The sequence below is a fragment of the Oncorhynchus mykiss genome, chromosome 2 (assembly GCF_057628025.1).
Source record: "Oncorhynchus mykiss isolate SJ-2025 chromosome 2, ASM5762802v1, whole genome shotgun sequence".
Taxonomy (NCBI): domain Eukaryota; kingdom Metazoa; phylum Chordata; class Actinopteri; order Salmoniformes; family Salmonidae; genus Oncorhynchus; species Oncorhynchus mykiss.
Window position 1 is genome coordinate 55,079,347 of NC_143023.1, and position 26,338 is coordinate 55,105,684.

The window sequence follows — 26,338 nt, forward strand, 5'->3', positions numbered from 1 at the left end:
CACTTTAACTCGACCTACATGTACAATTACTGTCACGCCCTGACCTTAGAGATTTTTATGTCTCTATTTTGGTTTGGTCAGGGTGTGATTTGGGTGGGCATTCTATGTTCTTTTTCTATGTTTTTGCATTTCTTTGTTTTGGCTGGGTATGGTTCTCAATCAGGGACAGCTGTCTATCGTTCTCTCCGATTGGGAACCATACTTAGGCAGCTTTTCCCACATGGTTTTTGTGGGTAGTTATTTTCTGTTTAGTGTTTTGCACCTTACAGGACTGTTTTGGTTATTCTCTTTGTTAATTTTGTTGTAGCGTACAGTTTCAATAAATAGCATGAACAATTACCACGCTGCGCTTTGGTCGATTCTTCTTCTTCAGACGACGAAAACCATGACAATTACCTCAACTAACCGGTGCCCCTGCACATTGACTCTGTACCTGTTACCCCCTGTATATAGCATCGCTTGTTATTTTATTGCTGCTGTTTAATTATTTGTTACTTTTTATTTTCTATTTTTTACCTAACACTTATTTATATATTTTTTCTTACCTTCTTAAATCATTATTGGTTAGAGCCTATAAGTAAGCATTTCACTGTAAGGTGTACCTGTTGTATTCGGCGCAAGTGACTAATAAACTTGAATTTGATTTGATCTGTTGTATTCGGAGCATGTGACAAATAACATTTGATTTGATTTGACAGTTTATTATATGCGTATTGTAATTACAACTTTCCCAATCCAATAAACAATCGAATAATAAATGCAGAACTGAGTATCAGTACACCATTCTGTGAGGCATTATCTACAAAGAGGATTTGATGGATGGACAAGCCTTAAAAATCATTTAATATTCCACCATGTTTTCTTTTGACAAAGAATGTCCACAGTTAGTCATCAAATATTTATTGATCTTATGAATAATGGACTGAACGTTATATAATATCACTGCAAAACACAAGAGTATTACATTTCCTATGGAGAGTATTGCCGTGACACAGTGCTGAGAGGTTTTTAACGGTGACTTAAACGTGAAACGTGAGTAGCCCTTACCTTCTCTCGGGATAATGGTTCCTGTGGTCGACCAGACCTTTGGACCGCACGATGTCAGACAGCTTGGAGGACAGGAGACGGTTGTCTCTCTCGATGGTGACCAGCCTCTCATCTTGTAACTGATCGATAAAAATAGACGTAATGGCAGACATATCTCATTTAAAAAATGTCAGATATTGACATTTAACCAGTTATATGCCACTTCAGGTGACAGGTTATATTTCACTATATCTTGATATTCGAACCTTTGTTGGTAATGACTGTGCTATCAGTAGACATTTATGACTGATATAGGCATACATTCTAATGTTTCAGACATTGAATGCCTATGTGAGACACATACACATTGTAGTTGTAAGGATACAGTAGCAGTTTTACAATTATTTTATACCCTTGTCTATGACCATTTGTATGGCTATGCTAGATGAAAATATCTGTGTCTGTATACATGATTTCACTTTATCTACTGTATTTCGTTCATATACAGTCTGCAATGAAACTAAATGTCCTACTGCAATACTTTTTAACCTATAGTAACAATAATTGTGTGATAGCACACTGAGTATACAAAACATTGCTCTTTCCATGACATAGACTGCAGGTGAATCCAGGAGAAAGCTATGATCTCTTATTGATGTCACTTGTTATATCCACTTCAATCAGTGTGGATGAAGGGGAGGAGACTGGTTAGAGAAGGATTTCTAAGCCTCGAGACAATTCAGATATGGATTGTGTGTGTGCCATTCAGAGGGTGAATGGGCAAGACAAAAGATGTAACTGCCTTTGAACGGGGTATAGTAGTAGGTTACAGGCGCACTGGTTTGTTTCAAGAACTGCAACGCTGCACAGTTTCCCTTGTGTATCAAGAATGGTCCACCACCTAAAGGACATCCAGCCAACTTGACACAACAGTGGGAAGCATTGGAGTCAACATGTGCCAGCATCCCTGTGGAATGCTTTCGACATGCTGCATGCTCCGATGAATTGAGTCTGTCCTGAGGGCAACAGGCGGAGTTTGCAACTCAATATTATGAAGGTTTTCCTAATGTTTGGCATACTCAGTGTATGTTTATTTTGTTTTTCCAGATACCAAGGTCAATTATAAACAAATATATATATTTTCAAGCACCACTGTAAGGTAACATCATCAGGCCATTTGTCACGTCTGCTCCCTCTCTGGCGTACGACGTTGCCAGAGTAATAACCACCGGACCTGGGATTCATCATTACGCACACCTGGCACTCATCATTACGCGCACCTGTGAATCATTATGATTCACAACTGGACGCCATTACCTTCATAATTTCCTCCCCATTTATATGTCACTCTCCCAGGTTCACTAACCAGTTGGTGTTGTCCTTGTGTCTTGATGTACTGCCTTATGTTAGTGTCGTGTTCTTGGTGTTGATGTTTTACTAAAACGTTTCACCTGCATCCGACTCACCGCCCCATCATTACACCATTGTAACCAGTGTGTGCGTCCACTGACCTGGAGTTTCTTGAGTTTCAGCTGAACATGTGCAGGTGTTCTAATGCCTTTAGTGTCCACAATGGGCCTGGCCGTACTCAGCTGGAGGTGATGGTAAGTTAATGTTAGGTTGTTATGGAAGTTAATTATGTAATCCATTGTTGATTTACTTCATTAATTTGGTGTGTGTAAGTAATGCTTCTGAAGATCATACAGGAGGAAAATAAAATGCCTGGGGATCAGGCATGTGACAATATGCTTTAATGAATTAACACTTTAATAAATATGCACATGTATTCACTTGTGTACTTGTCTACAGACATATATATGTGTGCACGTATAAATACAGGCACACACAGACACATTCATCTCATACCTTATTCCTATGCTCCTCGTATCTGGTCTGGTCCCATTTCTTCTGCAGGTACTTGTTCGTTGCAGGTTTCAGTGGTTGGTACGACTTGTGCATGTTTCAATTGTGTAGCTCTGGGCTTTCTGGCACTTCAGGGCACCTGCCAATAAACCCCCCCACCGCCCCTCCTCCACCCCACACACACACACACACACGCCCCACTTTCCAAGCAGGAGGTCCGACTAAGGCTCGCTCGGCCTAAGGCAGTTACCATGGCGCCATGACTCACCTGTATCTCCCTCACTAATGCTACTGTTTCTAATGTGGGCAGATTGTATGTCAATGAATTATTAGTGGACTGACTTACTCCCCAGTGGCTTCAATAAAAAGCTGCTCTACTCCAAACACAGGCCCTGAAGGCAAAGGCTGCCACTAACATCAATGTCTGTTTAAAAAAATCAATTTTGTTTAAAAAAATAGATGTACCACAAAATGCCAAATGGTGACATCTAGATTGTTTGAGCACATTTTCCCGAATCATTATTCTCTTTTTCAAAATAATTTCTGTAAGAAAATAGATTATGTTGCAGTTTTTCGGTTGTTGAAAGAACCAGATCTTAAACCATTAATACATTTGAATAGCTACAAATCGCTGTTCAACCACTTGTACACCCTATTGCATTAATATGAAAGCTGTACAGTTATACTGTATGATGAGACTAGTATAGAAGTCCCATCAACCAACTCAGCCTCATCATATGCAGAGATGTTATTTTCAGTGTTATTAGGTTGTTCATGTACAGTTTTAGGAAAAGGTAAGTGTTGTTGGCCAAAGTCAGACATTAAACTTCCCCTATTTACAATCCATCCCTAGGTGGCGGCATCTGGCGCCAACAGGTGCTTGGAGACCATCAGCAAGGCTTGAGAAGAAGTGAGTAATTACCATAAGTACAGAAGCCGCTGCAGTGTTTCAATTGTAAAAAGTTTGGACAAGTGGCAAGTGTTTGTTGAATGAATAAATATTTAGCAGCTGAAGAGTCAGATGAAGCATGTTGTGATGATGGGAATCATGTTCCCAAGTTCCTGGAGTACCCTGTAAGGATGAAGGAGGTCGCAGGGCTATCCGGCTATCCAGCAGATCTCCTATGTGGAGGGAGTGAAAATAGCTGAAGGAGTGAGTGTAGATGAGATGGAAGTGAATGTCCCACTGTCTACAGTGAATGCCATGCAGGAGAAGGATCCTGACACACTAACAGTGAAGAAGGTGGACTTTGTTGCGTTTATAGTGCTAAATTGATAAATTGCACTAGTCAAACTAATAAAAAATCTAAGAAGTTAGACATCATTGTGATGGCGGCAAATAGATAGCTGAATCTCCAGGACTTTACAGCCAAAATGTTACAGGGAGTACTGAATGAAGAGGTCCCCCCCTCCTCCCTGGTTTCTGAGCCTGTGTAGGGATCTGAATAGATATTTAAAACCTGACGGAAGGAGTATGTATTATTGTTTTGTTCGGGGTAGTAGCATGAATTTGTTCAACCAAAACACATTATGTTTCTGGGGTATTTTTTACTACCCCGTACAGTAGGTGGCGGCAATACACCTAATGAGTGCAGTCTATCTACAGTCGTATGAAAAGGTTTGGGCACCCCTGACAATTTCCATGATTTCCATTTATAAATAATTGGGTATTTGGATCAGCAATTTCATTTTGATCTATCAAATAACTGATGGACACAGTAATATTTCAGTAGTGAAATGAGGTTTATTGGATTAACAGAAAATGTGCAATATGCATCAAAAAAAATTAGACAGGTGCATAATTTTGGCACCCCAATAGAAAAATCACATCAATATTTAGTAGAGCCTCCTTTTGCTAAAATAACAGCCTCTAGACGCTTCCCATAGCCTCTAATGAGTGTCTGGATTCTGGATGAAGGTATTTTGGACCATTCCTCCTTACAAAACATCTCCAGTTCAGTTAGGTTTGATGGTTGCCGAGCATGGACAGCCCGCTTCAAATCATCCCACAGATTCTCAATGATATTCAGGTCTGGGGACTGGGATGGCCATTCCAGAACATTGTACTTGTTCCTCTACATAAATGACCGGGTAGATTTTGAGCAGTGTTTTGGGTCGTTGTCTTGTTGAAATGGCCAGCCCCAGCGTAACTTCAACTTTGTGACTGATTCTTCAACATTATTCCCAAGAATCTGCTGACATTGAGTGGAATCCATGCGACCCTCAACTTGAACAAGATTCCCAGTACCGGCACTGGCCACACAGCATGATGGAACCCCAACCAAATTTTACTGTGGGTAGCAAGTGTTTTTCTTGGAACGCTGTGTTCTTTTGCCACCATGCATAACGCCCCTTGTTATGACCAAATAACTCAATCTTTGTTTCATCAGTCCACAGCACCTTATTCCAGAATGAAGCTGGCTTGCCAAATGCGTTTGCATACCTCAAGCGACTGTTTGTGGCTTGTGTGCAGAAAAGGTTTCTTCCGCATCAATCTCCCATACAGCTTCTCATTGTGCAAAGTGCGCTGAATTGTTTAACGGTGCACAGTGACACCATCTGCAGCAAGATGATGTTGTAGGTCTTTGGAGGTGGTTCGACCGTTCTCACCATCCTTCGCCTTTGCCTCTCCGATATTTTACTTGGCCTGCCACTTCTGGCCTTAACAAGAACTGTGTCTGTGGTCTTCCATTTCCTCACTATGTTCCTCACAGTGGACACTGACAGCTTAAATCTCTGCGATAGCTTTTTGTAGCCTTCCTCTAAACCATAATGTTGAACCATCGTTGTTTTCAGGTCATTTGAGAGTTGTTTTGAGGCCACCATGTTGCCACTCTTCAGAGGAGAGTCAAAGAGAACAACGACTTGCCATTGGCCACCTTAAATACCTTTTCTCATGATTGGATGCACTTGTCTATGAAGTTCAAGGCTTAATGTGCTCACCAAACCAATTGTGTGTTCCAATTAATCAGTGCTAAGTAGTTACAGGTATTCAAATCAACAGAATGACAAGGGTGTCCACATTTTTGCATAGCCTATTTTTCACATCTGATTTAATTTCATACAACTTAATATTGCTACACTAAAAATCTTTGTCTGGACAATACCCCAGTACTCAGTTTTTATTAGAAAATGAATGGCATGCCACTGTGATCATTTTCTGTGATGACAGAGTAAATTATTATGCAGCCTCAGAGGGGTGCCCAAAATTTTTCATACGACTGTATAAACCTCAAAGAAGAAGAAGTGAGTAATTGCTCACAGGTGTGAGTGATGTAGCGTCACGAGACAGTGTTTTAGTAAATCCAATGACTTTAGGTGTGGGATGAAGGGAAGATGGTGGAAGTGGATGCTGAGTTTGGATTAAGCAGCAAATTAGCTAAAGCAGCTTGTCAAGCTACTTTGGTGAAGACGAATGTTCTGAACGGACAACACTAGTATCGAAAACTGGAACAAAAAAGGAAATGTCTAAAATTGGAGTGGAAGATGGCGCCTGTGTAGGGATCAGCTCTGTTTTATTAATTCATTTTTTAACAGTAAAATTGTTTGATTTATTTTATTTTATAAATGTTTTGGTAGTTCAGTTTTTTTAGGGGAATTGTGTTTCCATCCCACATAGTAGGTGACGTAATTTACATTAAACGGTGTGATCACCAATAACTATAGAAGAAGAAGGTGTGAGTGATTGGCAGGTTATTGAAGAGTGAGAGGTGAACCAAGTAGTTTCTCTTCCCGGTGGGGTCATCTGCGTTTTTGTTATGGGTGCATTCGAACCAAAACGCACAGCGGGGCAGGTGGCTTCGTCGTATCATTCTCTGATTACATGCAGTGGCAGATACAGTGAACACCGCCAAGTTCGAGCCTCACCCCGTTGATGACAAAGACGATTCTGACCCTGTGGGAGTGAGATTTTTGGAGCGAATGGATCCTTGCCTTCTGGCTGATCCATATGTGGTGTCAGGTTGGGTGGAGAAGTGTCTGGGGACTGTTGAATCAGTGAAAGTAACTAAAAGTAGACTTGTGGTGATTTTTGTTGTTTCCTCCGCCCAGAGGGAGTGGGCGTTCTGCACCACGCTCGTCTGGACAAGACCTGTGTCTTGCTTTACTCTCCAGAGCGGGGTGCCGTTGAAAGAAGTGAGAAATGGGGTGTCATTAAGTGTTGAGGAGGATCAACTGAAATGGAATATTCCCGGTATCTGTGACGCCCGCCGTTTGATGCAACATAGACCCGGTGGAGAGCATGGTGAAACAGAGAACACACCGTCTGTCCTGCTGAGTTTTGAATCTGAGTTTTTGCCCTACAAAGTCATGTTAGGATGTGTCAGTTATCCTGTGAGAGCTTGTCTCGAACCCATTACGGTGTTTTAGGTGCCAAGCTTATGGTCATATTGCAGCATTTTGAAGGAGGAAGATTCCTAGATGTGAGTGTGCAGGAGGGCATGAGACAAAGGAATGTGTAGTACAGATGGTAAAAGCTGTGTGTATTAAAGGCCCAAAGCAGCTGTTTTTATATCAATATAATTTTTGGGTAATAAAGAAGTGCCTTTCTGTAATAGATTTATTAAAATTGGCAAAAATAGCTCTTTGTTAAGCAAGAATTTTGCAGTTCTAAGTGGGGAGGGGAAAACTAGCTGTTTTTGGCAGAGGTTTGAAACTCTCTTTGTCATTGGTCTATTAACCAATTTGCTGCATGGTGATATCAGCATGGAAAGCCGAACTCCCGCCCATGCAAGCCAGCTGATTAGAAGATCCTGAATTACAAGGTGTGTTACAGAGTGATTACATTATACAAGCTGCACTTGCCCAGTCATGCTAGCCTCGCCCTCATGTGGGCTCCCTCACACATGCTCGCATCTCTCAATGGCAGTGGTGGAAAAAGTACCCAATTGTCATACTTAAAAAAAAGCAAAAGCAAAGATACCTTCATAAAAAATGACTCAAGTAAAAGTTAAGTCACCCAGTAAAATACTACTTGTGTAAAAGTCTGGTCTGGTTTTAAATATACTTAAGTATCAAAAGTAAATGTAATTGCTCAAATATACTTAAGTATTAAAAGTAAAAGTATAAATCATTTCAAATACCTTGTATTAAGCAAACCAGACGGCACCATTTTATTTTTTATTTACGGATAGCCAGGGACGCACCAACTCTCAGACATAATTTACAAATGAAGCATGTGTTTAGTGAGTCCGCCAGATCAGAGGCAGTAGGGATGACCAGGAATGTCCTCTTGATAAGTGTCTGAATTAGACAGTTGTCCTGTCCTGCTAAGCATTCAAAAGGTAACAAGTACTTTTGGGTGTCAGGGGAAATGTATGGAGTAAAACATACATTCTTTTCTTTAGGAATGTAGTGAAGTAAAACTTAAAGTTGTCAAAAATATAAATATTAATGTACAGATTTTTTATTTAACTAGGCAAGACATTTAAGAACAAATTCTTGTTTACAAAGACAGCCTAGGAACAGGGGGTTAACTGCCTTGTTCAGGGGCAGAACGAGATATTTTTACCTTGTCAGCTCGGGGATTCAATCTAGCAACCTTTCGGTTACTGGCCCAATGCGCAAACCACTAGGCTACCTGCTACCAGATACCCTAAATAACTACTTAAGTAGTACTTTCAAGTATTTTACACCACTCCTCAACAGTCTTCCCACCCGATGTTTCACCACGCGATGTGGCTGTATCGTGTGAACGCAATGTAAATGCACACATTCCTCCAATTCTAATGTTGTGGTCATCTGACAATGACTTGACAATGTGCATGAAGGTACCATTGAAAGTGTGTTCCCTCAGTCACATTTGAGATTAACTCAACTATGTATAACGGTAATAAATATTTCAGCTGAAGGTGATGCTGATAGTTTGTCAGAAGCGATTATAGAAAACACTCTATCATCAGCTAGCAACACCCTCACAGCAATGTGAGTGTGTTTACAGTAGATCCCAGCTGACAGGAAATGGAAAATCTCTCAGGAGGCAGCTGTCTGAGGAAGTCTCAGGACAAATAATTATTCTACTTCAGACACCTCACAGTTAAGTGTGTGTGTGTGTGTGTGTGTTCTCACAAAACAGCAGCAGTGAAGCGGTAAATTAGTTTTGGCTCACGCTTAGATGAAAACAGATTTTGACAGATTTTGCCTTGTGGTTTAGGGCGGAGCAGTTGCCACACCAGGCTGTGATACAGCCTGACAGGATGCTCTCAATTATGGATCTGTAAAAGTTAGTCAGGGTTTTGGGTGACAAGCCAAATTTCTTCAGCCTGTTGCGCCTTCTTCACCACACTGTCTGTGTGGGTGGACCATTTCTGTTTGTCGTTGATGTGTACGCCGAGGAACTTAAAACGTTCCATTTTCTCCGCTGCTGTCCCTTTGATGTGGATAGGCAGGTGCTCCCTCTGCTGTTTCCTGAAGTCCACAATCATCTCCTTTGTTTTGTTGATGTAGAGTGATCAGTAGTTTTCCTAACACCACACTCCGAGTGCTCTCAACTACTCCCCGTAGGCTGTCTCAGCAATGTTGATGATCAGGCCTACTACTGTTGTGCCGTCAGAAAACTTGATGATTGAGTTGGAGGCGTGCATGCCACGCAGTCGAGGGTGAACAGGGAGTACAGGAGGGGGCTGAGCACGCACCCTTGTGGGGCCCCAGTGTTGAGGGTCAGCGAGGTGGAGATCTTGTTTCCTACCTTCACCACCTGGGGGTGGCTCGTCAGGAAGTCCAGGACCCAATTGCATAGCGCGGGGTTGAGACCAAGGGCCTCCAGCTTGATGATGAGCTTGGAGGGTAGTATGGTGTTGAATGCTGAGCTGTAGTCAATGAACAGCATTCTTACAATAGGTATTCCTCTTGTCCAGATGGGATAAGGCAGTGTGATGGCGATTGCGTCATCTGTAGACCTGTTTGGGCGGTATGCCAACTGAAGTGCGTCTAGGTTGGCCGGTAAGGTGGTGGTGATATGATCCTTGACTAGCCTCTCAAAGCACTTCATGACGACAGAAGTGAGTGCTATAGGACGGGAGTAATTTAGTTCAGTTATCTTTGCCTTCTTGGGCTTTGTGTGCATCCCAGAAGTTCGAGTAGTAGTGGTCGATTGTAATACCCCCGTGCGTAGTGCAATCAATATGCTGATAGAATTTAGGTAGCCTTGTTATCAAATTTGCTTTGTTAAAATCCCCAGCTACAATAAATGCAGCCTCAGGATATATGGTTTCCAGTTTACATAGAATCCAGTGAAGTTCCTTTAGGGCTATCTTGGTGTCTGCTTGAGGGGGAATGTACACAGCTGTGATGATAAATGATGACAATTGTCTTGGAAGGTAATATGGCCGCCATTTGATTGTGAGGACTTCTAGGTCGGGTGAGCAGAAGGACTTGAGTTCCTGTAATCATAACAACATACACCATGAGTCGTTAATCATGAAGCATACACCCCCGCCCTTCCTCTTCCCAGAGAGGTGTTTATCTCTGTCAGCGTGATGCATGGAGAAGCCCAGGGGTTGAACTGATTCCGACAACATATCCCGAGAGAGCCATGATGTTACATACTCTGGAAGGCAAACCTTGCAAACCTTGCTCGAATTTCGTCTACCATGTTTTCAAGAGACTAGACATTGGCGAGTAGTATACTCGGGAGTGGTGGGCGATGTGCAAGTCTACAGAGCCTGCTCAGGAGGCCGCTCCATCTGCCCCTGTTGTGGCACCTTGGTCTTGGGTCTGCTTCTGGGATTAGATCCATTGTCCTGGGTTGGGTGGTGGTCCAAACAGAGGATCCACTTCGGGAAAGTCGTATTCCTGGTCGTAATGTTGGTAAGTTGAGGTCGCTCTTATATCCAATAGTTATTCCCGGCTGTATGTAATAAGACTTCATGTTGGGGCACAAGGAGTTCCCTGAAGGGAACACGCCCTCCCATTCAGCTGATAAAAATATCCTTTAGAAATATTTAACTTTCACACATTAACAAGTCCAATACAGCAAATGAAAGATAAACATCTTGGTTATAACCAGTTGCGACGAGCAAACCCGGATCCGGGATCCTATTTATAGCCTCAAGCTCATTACCATAACGCAACGTTAACTATTCATGAAAATCGCAAATGAAATGAAATAAATATGCTAGCTCTCAAGCTTAGCCTTTTGTTAAAACCTGTTGATGCCAGGAGTTCCTCTGGAGGAACACCCTCCCCCCCGTTCAGCTCAAACGGTGGCGCATGGAACGCAAAAATATTCTTAGAAATATTTAACCTCCACACATTAACAAGTCCAATAGCTCAAATGAAAGATAAACACCTTGTTCATCTACCCAGCATGTCAGATTTTTAAAATGTTTTACGGCGAAAACACACCACACATTTATATTAGACCACCACCGAAACAAAGACAAGCGGCAGCCATTTTGTCCCAGAAAATATAAAATTATAAAAGCAGGATTAAAAAATAAATCGCTCACTAACCTTTTGAAAATCTTCATCAGATGACAGTGATAGGACATGTTACACAGTACATTTTTTTTTTTTCAATAATATGCCATATATATCCATAAATGTCCATTTACAATGTACTCATGTTCAGAAATTACTCAAAAATGCCCGCAGGAAATCTAGGTAGCTCGGCAAGATAACGTAAATAGACATCATAAACTTTGGCTAAATATACATGTTCTACATATAGTTAGAAAGATACACTGCTTCTTTATGCAACCGCTGTGTTAGATTTATTTTTAACGTTACAGAAATCGCACACTATTCCATATGCTGAGACAGCGCTCAGTTCCAAGCTACATTTCCACGTAATGTTGGAGTCAACAGAAACACAGATTTAAGCATAAATATTCCCTTACCTTCGATGGTCTTCGTTCAGAATGTTCTGGAAGGGTTCATACTTACCCAATACATCGTTTGGTTTCAAGTCTTGCGTCTTTGTATTAGCTACTGCTAATAACATCAGCTGAAATGCACCCAAAACGTCCTCCGGTCCGGATAAGTTGCGCATCAAAACTTCAAAATTACACATTATATGTCGACTAAACAGGTCAAACTAAGTGCAGAAGCAAGCTTTATGATGTTTTAGACGTGCAAAACAAACTTCAATTCAACCGGGCATCGTTTGCTCTTCCCAGGAGTGCTGGAACAAAGGAATGGCTGTGACCAATTCGCGCCCTAACGCACAGGTTTTTTTCTCGCGACACTTACTCCAATCACTCCTATAGGGCCAATTCTTGCGCGATTTGAACGCTCTAAAGAAAGAGGACATCTAGTGGAAGAGATGGAAAGTGTCCCCAGATCCATAAGTGGTCGGGAAGGGTGGGGGCCATGACGTCAAAGTTGCTCCAACTTTCATGGCCACAAAAACTAGTTTGGAAGAATGCATGCCCTGTGAGTTCTGCTATACTTACAGACATAATTCCAACGGTTTTAGAAGCTTTAGAGTGTTTTCTATCCAATAATAATTATTATATGCATATATTAGCAATTTTTGATATTTTTTTTTTCAGTTTACTAGGGGTACCCAATTTCTCCAAAGGGGGCGTAAATCTGCCATGCCCTCAAAAGGTTTTCACAACACTGTCATCTCAGGTTTTCAAAATATGCTTTTCAACCATAGCAAAACAAGCATTTGTGTAAGAGTTTTGATACCTGGCGTAGCATTTAGCGTAGCATTCAGCGTGCAACATTTTCACAAAAACAAGAAAAGCATTCAAATAAAATCATTTACCTTTGAAGAACTTCAGATGTTTTCAATGAGGAGACTCTCAGTTAGATAGCAAATGTTCAGTTTTTCCAAAAATATTATTTGTGTAGGAGAAATCGGTCCGTTTTGTTCTTTACGTTTGGCTGAGAAAAAAACCCGAAAATTCAGTCATAACAACGCAAACTTTTTTCCAAATTAACTCCATAATATCGACAAACATGGCAAATGTTGTTTAGAATCAATCCAAGGTGTTTTTCACATATCTATTCGATGATAAGTCACTCCTGGCAGTTTGGTTTCTCCTCTCTTCAAAATGGAAAAATGCGCGCACCTGGAGATTGCGCAATAGTTTCGACAGAGGACACCCAGCGGACACCTGGTAAATGTAGTCTCTTATGGTCAATTTTCCAATTATATGCCTACAAATACGTCACAATGCTGCAAACACCTTGGGGAAACGACAGAAAGTGTAGGCTCTCTCCTTGCGCATTCACAGCCATATAAGGAGACATTGGTACACAGCGCCTCAAAAATCTGGCTCAGTTCCTGTATGAAATTTCATCTTGGTTTCGCCTGTAGCATTAGTTCTGTGGCACTCACAGACAATATCTTTGCAGTTTTGGAAACGTCAGAGTGTTTTCTTTCCAAAGCTTTCCAAAGCTAAATATCTTGTTTAAAACGGGAACGTTTTTCATCCAAAAATGAAATACTGCCCCCAGAGTTTCATGAGGTTAATCTACTCATCGTGTCCGATTTTTAAAATGTTTTACAGCGAAAACACAACATATATTTATGTTAGATGACCACCAAATTCAAAATCACACAGAGCGATATTTCACAGTCACAAAAGCATAAATATAGATAAAATGAATCACTAACCTTTGATTATCTCCATCAGATGACACTCATAGGAAATCATGTTATACATGTATTGTGTGTTTTGTTCGATAATGTGCATATATATATATATATATATATATATATATATATATATATATATATATATATATATATATATATTAAAAAAATCTCAGTTTACATTGGCGCGTTACGTGCAGAAATGTTTTGATTCCAAAACATCCGGTGATTTTGCAGAAATACTCACAATAAACATCAATAAAAGATGCAAGTCTTATTCACAGAATTAAAGATAAATGTATCCTTTATGCAACCGCTGTGTCAGATTTGTTTTTTTTAATTACGGAAAAAGAATAATCTGAGAACGCCGCTCAGAACCCAAAGAAATAGCTGCCATTTTGGCGTCAACAGAAGCTACAAAAAACACTATAAATATTCACTCACCTTTGAATATCTTCATCAGAAGGCAGTTCCAGGAATCCCAGTTCGACAATAAATGACTAATTTGTTCCAAAAAGCCCATAATTTATCCACTTGTTGTTAGCTTGTTCAGCCCAGCATTCAATCCTCAAAAACCACGAGCAATTCCTCCAGACAAAAACTCAAAGTTCCGCTACAGGTCGTAGAAACAAGTCAAATGATGTATGCAATCCATATTTAGGATGTTTTAAACATTAATCAGCAATAAGGTTCCAACCAGAGAATTTAATTGTCTGAAGAAAAGCATAGGAACGGTAGGACACTCTCGTGACCGCGCGTAATGAGACCGAGGCTTTCTACCAGACCACCCACACAAAGAGCTATTATGAGCCCCTCCTTCATAGTAGAATCATACAACCAGAATCTAAAGACGGTGACATCTTGTGGAAGCCCTAGGAAGTGCATTCTCATCCATATCTAAGGTGGACATCAAATGGCACTGTTTTCTATATTGAGTTCTCACTTCCTGTTTGGATTTCTTCTCGGGTTTTTGTCTGCCATATGAGTTCTGTAATACTCACAGACATAATTCAAACAGTTTTATAAACTTCAGAGTGTTTTCTATCCACCAGTAATAATCCTATGCATATATTCCCAGCTGGGAAAGAGTAGGAGGCCGTTTACTCTGGGCACGCCTTTCAGCCAAAAGTGAAAATACTGCCCCCTAGCCTCAACAGGTTTAAAATTTCCTGGGGTAACAATGTAAGAAATAATACTTTAAAAAGCAATATACAGCATAGTTTCCTAAGGACTCACTAGGCAACTATCTCTGTCGACGCCATCTTCCAATGCCTTGATGTCTTCACTGTTATTCTACAATGTAGAAAATGGTAAAATAAAGAAAAACCCTTGAATGAGTAGGTGTGTCCAAACTTTTGACTGGTACTGTATGTAAGTATTTTGTCTGTAATGTATTTTTCGCTATGTGTCGGACCCCAGTAAGACTAGCTGTTACCATTGGTGTCGGCTAATGGGGATCCCAATAAATCTAATCAGATCAAGATTGCACTTCCCGAATGTAGTAATTTCACTGTTACAGAAGTCTACATTTTTCGTAGGTTTGTGTTATTCCACAAAGATCTATCTAGCGCTGCAGTGAGTTGGGGGCTGTATAACTCTGTGACGTAGCTCCCGCTCTTGCTCACTCTCTCTGAGTGATAGAGGTGCGCACTTTGACAGACTGTACCCCTCTGACTTGTTGTTGGACTGACACATTTTCCAAATTTGCCATTATTCCCCTTTAACACGCTTGTAAATCTTACTCATGTTGACCACAGAGATCGAGAGCCTATCTTATGTGTAATTTTGGCATAATCAACATACCTTTTAAAGTAATTATAGTTTGGACATTTCACAAAGGAACCTTTAGTCAATCAACATCCATATTCCTAATTGTGGGCACATTACAGTACACCTCTTGCAATTCCTTTCATGGCCCATAGAGGGTGTACTCCACCATCACTTTCAATTGAAGCACAAGGCAGCCATGTTTTGCAGCTGAGTGACTAGGAAAGCCTTTGGCAGATTCTCCCAGCGCAAACCAACCACTAAACAACACTAACAAGCTATCACTCAATGATCTGGTGCTGCTTCTGTTCTTTAAGGTTTATCTCTCTAGACTTGTCTTTTCTCTAGGTATCTACTTATGTTATTATGGACTTAGCAGATAAAATAGCAAGGCAAAACCATAGCATCTGAGAAAGAGACAGAGCGAGAGTACTGATGTCAGTCCTTGATTCCTTATTAATCAATGAGGTTAAGCTCACTGTGGCTTCAATCTGTGTTTGGTTCTTTCTGCTATAGAACACCTGCGCATACACAAACACTTTTCCCAACATATCTCATACAGCTACTGTACATCTCCAATACGTCTTAAATCTTTAATAAGGATGAATGTTTTATTGGCTCATTTCCTGTCTCATTTCCTTCTCGGTTTGCCTTGAAAAAGAGAGAGGAGAAAATGTGGCCATCATGACAGTTCAGACATCACATAAAACCCTGCCCATCCCCAAGCCACCCACATCCTCTCCCTACATATTTTGCTCTTTCCCTACAGCTCTCTTTTCGCCTACCCTCTCTGTGTCTCTCTCTACCCTCTCGCTACCTCTCCACCACTTCACTCTCTCAATAAATAAAATAAAATAAATGCTTTAAGAGCATGAATGAGTGGTTGCCACTGTTTCCAAAGCAATGTACACTGAGTGCACAAAACATTAGGAACACCTTCCTAATATTGAGTTGCAACCCTTTTTGCCCTCAGAACAGCCTCAATTCATCGGGACATGGACTCTACAAGGTGTCGAAAGCGTTCCACAGGGATGCTGGCCCATGTTGACTCCAATGCTTTCCACAGTTGTGTCAAGTTGGCTGGATGTCCTTTTGTGTGGTGGACCATTATTGATACACACAGGGAACTGTGCAGCACTGCAGTTCTTGAATAAAACCGGTGTGCTTGGCACCTAGTACCATATCCCAGTTCAAAGGCACTTAAATATTTTGTCTTACCCATTCACCCTATGAATAGCACACACACAAAAAAAAGCCATGTCTCAATTGTCTCCTCCTGTTCATCGACATTGATTTAGGTGGTGACCTCAATAACAAATCAATGCTTTCACCTGGTCAGTCTATGGAAAGAAAATGTTTTGTACACTCAGTGTATATGAAGTATTACTTAAACGAACAATACGTTTGAGCAACAATAATAAGCTATTGTCTCTCTAATATTATGACAAGCCAGGACATAATCTGCAGCAAGATCTACAGTCTCTGTTTTTTCCTAACAAAATGCAAACGTTTTCCTCAACACGAAATCCAGCAAATCTTAAATACCTCTGATTAGCTTGGTTGCCATCCAATTTACAGCATATTTTCATGCGAATATTCGCATATCTGTCGGAAAACAATACGCGCATTTTCCCAGCAGAGATGTCTCCATCCAACTGACTTTATGCGAATAACAGGCTGTGCGTGATCACGTAGTACACATACAAATAACTTTTGCTGTTAAAATACCATGTAACCGATGAAAAATACAGGTTAAATGGGTTTCCATTGCGTTTTCAACTCTACTGATTGTTTTGTCAAAAAATGTTTGCTTTTTATTGCAAATGTGCCCACTCTGGGTTAGGCACATGCTCTCTAGCCAACAGCTCACAGATACAGTGCAGGTAGGCTATCTACATTATGAGATTATTATGGATAAGAGAGATTTTATTTGTATTTGTTGAAGGCAGCCAAGCATTGATCATCATGTCACCAGAATAAGACCCTCGATATTTAATGGAAAGGTGCTTAACTAGCACATTCACCATCCTGTGAAGTTCATCGTGCATTTCATCTGTCGCCTAATGAACTGCATGGTTTCTCAAGTCGTAGTGGGAGGACCACACAACATATCATCACTGACTCCAAGTTTACTTCAATATGATGGTTATTATGTCAATACTGGCGCATGAAGGCGTGGTTATTGAGTCGTATTTGGAGCAGGGGAGTAGGAACGCTCATTCTCTACTTCAACCAACCCACAGTGCTTAGATAGTCTTTGTTCTCTGGTATTTCATGTTTTTCTATGGTGTTCTGTCTCTATTGCCAGGCTATGGTGACTGAGTCTGTACATTGTTAATGTCTTCCTTTGTTTGAACTCTGTGATTTGGACAAGGTGTTCTGCTAATCTCTATTTAGAATTTGGTAACATTGAAGTTTAATTAAAAATAATTTCATTTCAGCAATAATTAGGGTTTGTACAGTTGAAGTTGGAAGTTTACATACACCTTAGCCAAATACATTTAACACAATTCCAGACATTTAATCCTAGTAACAATTCCCTGACTTAGGTCAGGTAGGATCACCACTTTATTTGAAGAATGTGAAATGTCAGAATAATAGTAGAGAGAGTGATTTATTTTTCAGCTTTTATTTCTTTCATCACATTCCCAATGGGTCAGAAGTTTACATACACTCAATTAGTATTTGGTAGCATTGTCTTTAAATTATTTAACTTGGGTCAAACGTTTCGGGGAGCCTTCCACAAGCTTCCCACAATAAGTTGGGTGAATTTTGGCCCATTCCTCCTGACAGAGCTGGTGTAACTGACTCAGGTTTGTAGGCCTCCTTGCTCGCACACGCTTTTTCAGTTCTGCCCACAAATTTTCTACGGGATTTAGGACAGGGCTTTGTGATGGCCACTCCAATACCTTGACTTTGTTGTCCTTAAGCCCTTTTGCCACAACTTTGGAAGTATGCTTGGGGTCAATGTCCACTTGGAAGACCAATTTGCGACCAAGCTGTAACTTCCTGACTGATGTCTTGAGATGTTGCTTCAATATATCCACATCATTTTCCATCCTCATGATGCCATCTATTTTGTGAAGTGCACCAGTCCCTCCTGCAGCAAAGCACCCCCACAGCATCGTGCTGCCACCCCCGTGCTTCACGGTTGGGATGATGTTCTCCAGCTTGCAAGCCTCCCCCTTTTTCCTCTAAACATAATGATGGTGATGATGGTCAAACAGTTCTATTTTTCATCAGACAAGAGGACATTTCTCTAAAACATACAATATTTTGTCAAAATGTGCAGTTGCAAACCGTAGTCTGGCGTTTTTATGGTAGATTTGGAGCAGTGGCTTCTTCCTTGCTGAGCGGCCTATCAGGTTATTTCGATATAGGACTCGTTTTATTGTGGATATAGATACTTTTGTACTTGTTTCCTCCAGCATCTTCACAAGGTCCTTTGCTGTTGTTCTGGGATTGATTTGCACTTTTCGCACCAAAGTACGGTCATCTCTCGGAGACAGAACGTGTCTCCTTCCTGAGCGGTATGACGGCTGCGTGGTCCCATGGTGTTTATACTTGCGTACTGTTGTTTGTACAGATGAACGTGGTACCTTCAGGCATTTGGAAATTGCTCCCAAGGATGAACCAGACTTGTGGAGGTCCACAATTTTTTTCTGAGGTCTTGCCTGATTTCTTTTGATTTCCCCATGATGTCAAGCAAAGCAGCTTTGAGTTTGAAGGTAGGCCTTGAAATACATCCACAGGTACACCTCCAAATGACTCAAATTATGTCAATTAGCCTATCCGAAGCTTCTAAAGCCATGACATCATTTTCTGGAATTTTCCAAGCTGTTTAAAGGCACAGTCAACTTAGTGTATGTAAACTTCTGACACACTGGAATTGTGATACAGTGAATTATAAGTTAAATAATCTGTCTGTAAACAATTGTTGGAAAAATTACTTGTGTCATGCACAAAGTAGATGTCCTAACTGACTTGCCAAAACTATAGTTTGTTAACAAGACATTTGTGGAGTGGTTGGAAAACGAGTTTTAATGACTCCAACCTAAGTGTATGTAAACTTCCGACTTCAACTGTATATTGGTTCAAGATCTTTATTTGTTTGAACTTTGTTACTCGTGGTTGCATGGTTGAGTTTCTCTCTCTCTAGCTCTCACTCTCTACATATTGACCCAGACTAAGGTATTTAAATACTGCACAGTGATATTCTGCCTGGGGTAAATAGGTCCTGTTTCAGTGTAATTACTCTTCTTTACATAGCGACCACAATGATTCAGAGGGTGGAAAGATATCTCGCTCTCTCAAGCTAGCATAATGCCGCTCATACACAGTTACTGCCCATCGGGCAAAACTGCATGCAACATCCTTATGACACCATGGTCACATTGATACTGATTATGTAACGCTGTTTTGTTAATGTCTTTTTAGCAACAAGAATGGTTGTGTTTTTTTAATTCACAGGCATAAAATCAATTGTTCAGATGTAACTCCAGCTGTTCTTTTAGTGTGTGTGTGTGTGTGTCATACGTGATCGCTTTCATGTTCTTAGTTTTTCATCGTATCATGCATATTTACAATCATTTTGGTAGCCTACAGTATGTGTTGATTGTGGTCGGACGTAAGAGTACTGGCCATGCTTTCAATATGTATAAGTGTGTATTCAATATGCACATGCCTGCTCCAAAGTACAACCGCAAATTTGTATTTACATATATTTTCTATTTATTGAACCAGGCGAACTGACTGAGAATATATTCTCATTTACAGCAACGACCTGGGGAAAATTACAAAATATAATTAGCAATCAATATTAGCAATCAAAAATCTTACACAACAAATTAAAAATAGATCAATCATAGAATCCTAAAAACAAAAACAATATTCCCTAAAAATGACCAAACATGGCTGTCTGAACTGCTTTAGAGGCACCAATCCATTCAGCTTCAGCTCATTCTGACTTGCCTAGTTAAATAAAAACATATATTTAACATTCTGTAGACCATTCCACCAGAAAGGTGCACAATAGCTAAAGACAGATTCACCTAAATCTGTCGATATCAAAGGGAACTTTATAATGAGCCATTCCTGAGATGGTGTCTGATAGCTTGTATTTCTGTAGGTTAACAGAGAAGTGAGTGAGTGGTAGTTTATGTAAGAGGGCTTTATAAACAAAAAGCATGGAATGCATTGATCTACAAGATGTCAAAGAGGACCAGCCTACTTTCTGATAAAGAGTGCAGTGATGTGTGCCGAAACTATCAACCGAAATGAAGTGTAATGCACTACGATAAACTGCGCCCAGAGGCTTCAATACCAGTGGCAGATTCATTCATGTATGTACATAATATTGCCATAGTCTAAAACCGGTAGGTAATCCAAAAAATTCACAACAACTACCTTATACACACAAATGTAAAGGAATGAATATGTACACATAAATATATGGATGAGCGATGGCCGTGAGGCATAGGCAAGATGCAGTAGATGGTATAGAATACAGTATATACATATGAGATGAGTGATGTAGGATATGTAAACATTATTAAAGTGCCGTTATTTAAAGTGACTAGTGATACCTTAAGTCCATTTATTTAAGTTGCCATAGATTTGAGTCTGTATGTTGGCAGCAGCCTCTCCATGTTAGTGATGGCAGTTTAACAGTCTGATGGCCTTGAGATAGAAGCTGTTTTACAGTCTCTCGGTCCCAGCTTTGATGCACCTGTACTGACCTCGCCTTCTGGATGATAGCGGGGTGAACAGGCAGTGGCTCGGGTGGTTGTTGTCCTTGATCTTTTTAATCTTCCTGTGACATCGGGGGCTGTAGGTGTCCTGGAGGGCAGGTCGTTTGCCCTCGGTGATGCTTTGTGCAGACCACACCACCCTCTGGAGAGCCTTGCGGTTGAGAGCGGTGCAGTTGCCGTACCAGGCGGTGATACAGCCTGACAGGATGCTCTCGTTTGTGCATCTGTAAAAGTTTGTGAGTGTTTTAGGCGACAAGCCTAAAATAAATCCAGTGTACGTATGAATAAAATCTTCAGATATATTTTTACAAGATTTAGATAATACCATATACTTGGTTTTACCTGCATTAAGTTCTAATTCAAGTTCAACAAAGGATTTCTGCAAAGCTCCAAATGGCCTGATCAGACATGGGGGCAGTAACATACAAGTGTCATCTGCATACAGGTGAATTGTATAATTTTTTGACAGATCAACCAATATTGCTCATGTAAATAGTCAAAAGAACCGGACCAAGAATCGATCCCTGTGTGACACCCTTTGTTACAGTGCATTTGGAAAATCATCAGACCCCTTGAATTTTTCCACATTTTGTCACGTTACAGCCTTATTCTAAAATTCATGAAATCCTTTTTTTCCCTCAATCTACACACAATACCCCATAATGACAAAGCGAAAACAAGTTTAGAAATTTTTGCAAATGTATTGAAAATAAAAAAGATACCCTATTTACGTAAGTATTCAGACCCTTTGCTATGAGACTAAAAATTGACCTGAGTGTGTTGGAAGTTTTGGAATCTGCATTCACTGTGAATTCTGAACTATGAATTCTGCAGACTGCTCACAGTCAACCACAAACTCCAGAATTCACAGTGAATGCAGATTCCAAAACTTCCAGATATGCAGATAGTCGAAACTGTCACGTTCTGACCTTTATTTCCTTTGTTTTGTATGTACTTAGTATGGTCAGGGCGTGAGTTGGGGTGGGCAGTCTATGTTTGTTTTTCTATGATTTGGGGATTTGTATGGTTCTCAATCAGAGGCAGGTGTCATTAGTTGTCTCTGATTGAGAATCATACTTAGGTTGCCTGGGTTGCACTGTTTGTTTGTGGGTGATTGTCTATGTTAGTTGCTTGTGTCAGCACAGGTCTCATTTATAGCTTCACGGTCATTATTGGTTTATTGTTTTTGTATTCAGTGTTCAGTATTTTCTTTAATTAAATATTCATCATGAACACCTACTACGCCTCATTTTGGTCCTCCGATCCTTCTCGCCTCTCCTCTTCAGATGAAGAGGAGGAAGACCGTGGCAGAAACTTCCAGATTTCTACCAGTGAAATGAAAATGTGCTCGTTCTAGCTTGTGATTTGGAAAATTCTGATGTTTATGACCAAAACGTAATGTTAATATGGCAGTGGCAGAGTCAGGATGAAATCTCCCTTAAAAACATTTAATTGTTTTTGTTTTGTTTAATTTGTTTTGTTTTATCATTTTGTTTTCTTGTTTTTTTTCTCACTTGCTATGGCAATGTAAACACGTCTCCCATGCCAATAAAGCCCCGTTGAATTGAGAAAGAGAGAGAGAGAGATCCCCCATATGTTTTTGGTGAATTGAACAATCCCGCCACTCCTATGGCCTGCCGAGTTATCGATCCAAATACCCTGCACCAGCAGATTAATGAGAAAGGGCCCATTACACACACACACACACACACACACACACACACACACACACACACACACACACACCACATCACAGATGAAGATAAGATACTTAACCAAGATAGGGTTAGAGAGCAAAGAGGGTGTTACATTTTTAAAAAGCAACTGGAAAGAGAGAAGGGATAGTAGGTAGAGGAGGACAAATTTAAAGAGGCATGAGAAAAGAGATAAATTAGGGAAACGACCGAGATCAGAGAAGAAAACGTATATACCATTCCCAGACCTCACTGTGGGACCAGCATAGAATAAGTGCTGAGATCTTACATTGGGAAAATCACTGATCTCAAATCAGTTTTAGGAATTGCTGGTTAAAAGTTTGGATCCAAATCACACTACTTATGTTTGAATTCAGTCATGGCCGCTTGCGTTTCTTAATGAACCAAATCTAAAATGAGTCCAAATCAGGAAGCGCAGTCGCCCTTGAACAGGGAGAATCACTGATCTTGGATCAGTTTTAACAGTAGGAATCCAGATCACCCCTCTCGACCTTCACTAACCACTCAGTCACAATCACCATCTCCATGTTTCCCTGCACATTGTACACAGCTCACCCATAGTGAAGAACATGACAAAGTCACAGCCATTTCCATTTGGACTGTTATTGCAGTATTGGAGATTCACTCATTATGAATTAAATTATAGCCCATAGCTCCGGCACACTGTGCGGCAAATGATAATTAACACAAATAATTATGGGGGGAAATAAATATATTTGAGCTCTGGGAGAGAGGATGGCTTCTCCAGCTCCTGTAATGTATGTTTGTTTCAGTGTTTGTTGGAATAGGCTACCTCAGATGTATAGAGAATATACATACATAAGTGTGTGCACATTTGTGTATACTGTATATTCTCTATACATCTGAGGTACTCCAACACACACACGCGCATTGCACGCACACATGTAGTCTGTTGCAGTGGGAGGCTTACATTGATCGAGCAAGGCTGAAGGCAGGCCAATGCCCCTGAGAGTTATAAGAGAACTGATATTCACTCACAGTCTCACAAGGCTGCACACAAGGCCATGTCACACTCTATAGCTGGGAGAATGCTCATGTGCCTCTATGGCTCTGTCTCTCGTTCTCTTTTCGTCTCTCTCTCTCTCTCTCTGTGTGTGTGTCTGTCTCTCTCTCTCTGTGTCTCTCTCTCTCTCTCTTTACACCAAAGATCATTAAAGATTTGTCTATAATTCAATTAATTGAAAATGTAATGTTGAAAAAACAACAAGAGGAAACTAATATGTAATTGTTGGTAGCAAGTAAAACTTATAGACTATTGGTAAATCTGTATTTTTTAAAGATTTTGATTTATCAATCAATGTGTTTTCAGGTAATTCACTTGGATAAGGTTTCACCCCTCCCTGTATTTGTGACCTACACACCAACCCTCTCTCTCTGGTCATTGTTTTCACAGAGCTGGAGGCATATGCTGCAGACAAAGCGGGGGACCTCCTCTCCCCCTCCCTCTCAGTGTGCTGTCCCTGTGTTGATCAGCAGAGAGAGACTAATGATGGGCAGGTTATCCCCCCACGTGTGAAGACCCAGGATTCAAAGGTCATATCCTCCCCCACCCCCCCACCCCCCAAGCCACCGAACTCTGCCATACCTCTGCCGATATTGAAAACCAATCAGGGCCTTCCTTCAGGCAATTTGTCGTGGTGGTCAGAAGGGGTGGAAGGGGGAGTATAAGTGGGATAGGAATAGGAAACAGGCTGAGAGGGAAGGTGTTTGTGTGTAGGGGGGGTTTGGGTGGTGGGTGGCAGTGGGGAGTGGGATACTGATGATTCTCCATCTGTCCGACAAGGACCTTAGGGAGGCAATCTGTTATTTTTGAAAAGCCCTTGTCGATGGTGAGAAGTTATAGAGGCTCTATCCGGCCATTTACTGCTTGATGTTGTTCATTTATAAACATGAAAAGACCCCTTTCCCCGGGTAAACAGTTTGACCCTGCGGACGGCAGGTCACTGTTATTATGTGATAGAGATTTGAGAAGGTGATGTGTAGTCTACCTCACTCAGCAGTTTGGTGTCAGTGCTGGATCATGCTACGGCAGGGCTTTTTTTTTTTTTTTACACGAAACGTTAAAAAAAAAGCTGAAACAGGGAGGGACTTCCTAGATTTGTCAAATTAAAAAAATAAAAAAATAAAAAAAAGTTTTCTGTTTTAAGACATTTGCCATTGCGTTCCCTAACATGAACCAGGCATCACAGCCTTCTCAATCTAAGGCAGTGATTCCCAAACCTCTCCTTGAGTACACCCAGCCATTCCACTTATTTCAATGTATTCCAGTTCTAGCACACCTCGTTAAATTGATCAACTAAACACAGAGCCCTTCATTGGTTGAAATCAGGTATGCCAGCACTGGAACACATCAAATACGTGGAATGTGGGGGTACACCAGGGGAGGTTTGGGAAACACTGATCTACAGAACGACCTGTGATGATGTTTTTGACACTACTAACTAGTCACCTTTTGCATAATATTAGCTGCCTGTTGTGTGGTACACTATGCCATTGATACTGACACAGTTTTGAGGCATCGGTAGAGATTGTGATAAACAGTTCAAATTAGATGACAATGGTATGTACGTATCTCTGTAGCACAAGACACACACATTCACACACTGAAAAGTAGAGTCATCCCTGTGGTCTGTTACCTGAGAGATCCTGGGGCGGAGGAGTCTAATACAGGTGTGATGTCATTGTGCTAAACACACACACACACACACACACATACAGTATACACACACACACATACAGTACACACACACACCATCTATTTTTGTGAAAGGTCTGGCAGTCATCGTCTCTCGCCGATAAAGTCTGTTATTTCCTTATGTGGCAATGTGGGTATTTATATGTAGAGAAGATATCCACCACCGAGAGAGAGAGGAACAGTGAGAGAGAGAGAGGCTACTGCCTCTACAGGTTTGAGGCCACAGACAACTCTGTTTCCTCCCCCCGCCCTCTCTCCTTTCCTCTATCCCCCGGCCTTGCTTCATCCTTCTCTCATCCTCCTCTCTCTCGTAGACATTAGCTAGGTTTCCATGAACTTTTCCAGCAATTTTTTTTTTGGGGGGGACATTTAGAAAGTTCACATAGAAAACAGATGTGACAATTGCCTGCTACAATGTGTTTCCATTGAACTATCTTGTGTCGATAAAACAGCTGGATGTAATGAAGTCACACCTAAAAAAAAAAAAAAAGAACTTTCTTTCGCAAGAAAGAACAGTGTCGGCTAAAAATGAACTTGAAGTGTTTCCATTACCCATTTAGGCAAAATGCTCATTAATAAATTGGCGACAGCCTATATGCCATCCCACCTTTCTGTTTCATGTCTCAGGTAGCCCGCATAGAGACAATGCAAGAATTTACTAATATTTGCCATATTCTAATCATTCTCATGTGCCAATGTATCGCCACAGTCTGTGTCATGGTGATTTATTTTTTATTTTTTTAGGGGGTGGATCAGCTTTAATATCGAGAATAAATTGTTGCTTCCATCAATGTAATTGTCTGCATCATTTCCAATCTCCCATACATTTTTGGGTTAAGTATATATACATACATACATACATACATACATACATACATACATATCTACATATATATCTATATCCACATATACATACATAAACTTTCACACATTTCCACATATACAGTTGAAGTTG

The 26,338-nt window shown here is 40.7% G+C and overlaps 1 protein-coding gene and 1 long non-coding RNA gene across 2 annotated transcripts in view; one reads left to right on the forward strand and one right to left on the reverse strand.

Annotated features, from left to right (window-relative positions):
- si:ch211-284k5.2 (sperm axonemal maintenance protein CFAP97D1) overlaps positions 1 to 3,036 on the reverse strand; it is a 22,171-nt gene extending 19,135 nt beyond the window's left edge. Inside the window, exons 1-3 of the mRNA XM_021565648.3 lie at positions 2,893 to 3,036; positions 2,538 to 2,618; positions 1,048 to 1,166 (exon numbers count right to left, since the gene is read on the reverse strand). Of these exons, the coding sequence (XP_021421323.2) occupies positions 1,048 to 1,166; positions 2,538 to 2,618; positions 2,893 to 2,985 (293 nt within the window). The 5' untranslated portion in view covers positions 2,986 to 3,036. The remainder of the gene's footprint in view (positions 1 to 1,047; positions 1,167 to 2,537; positions 2,619 to 2,892) is intronic.
- Positions 2,543 to 24,594, forward strand: LOC118940499 (uncharacterized). The gene is made up of 3 exons (XR_005037089.2): positions 2,543 to 2,630; positions 3,743 to 3,799; positions 24,082 to 24,594. It is a non-coding gene; the product is annotated as an uncharacterized LOC118940499 (long non-coding RNA).
- Positions 24,595 to 26,338: the final 1,744 nt, after the last annotated feature.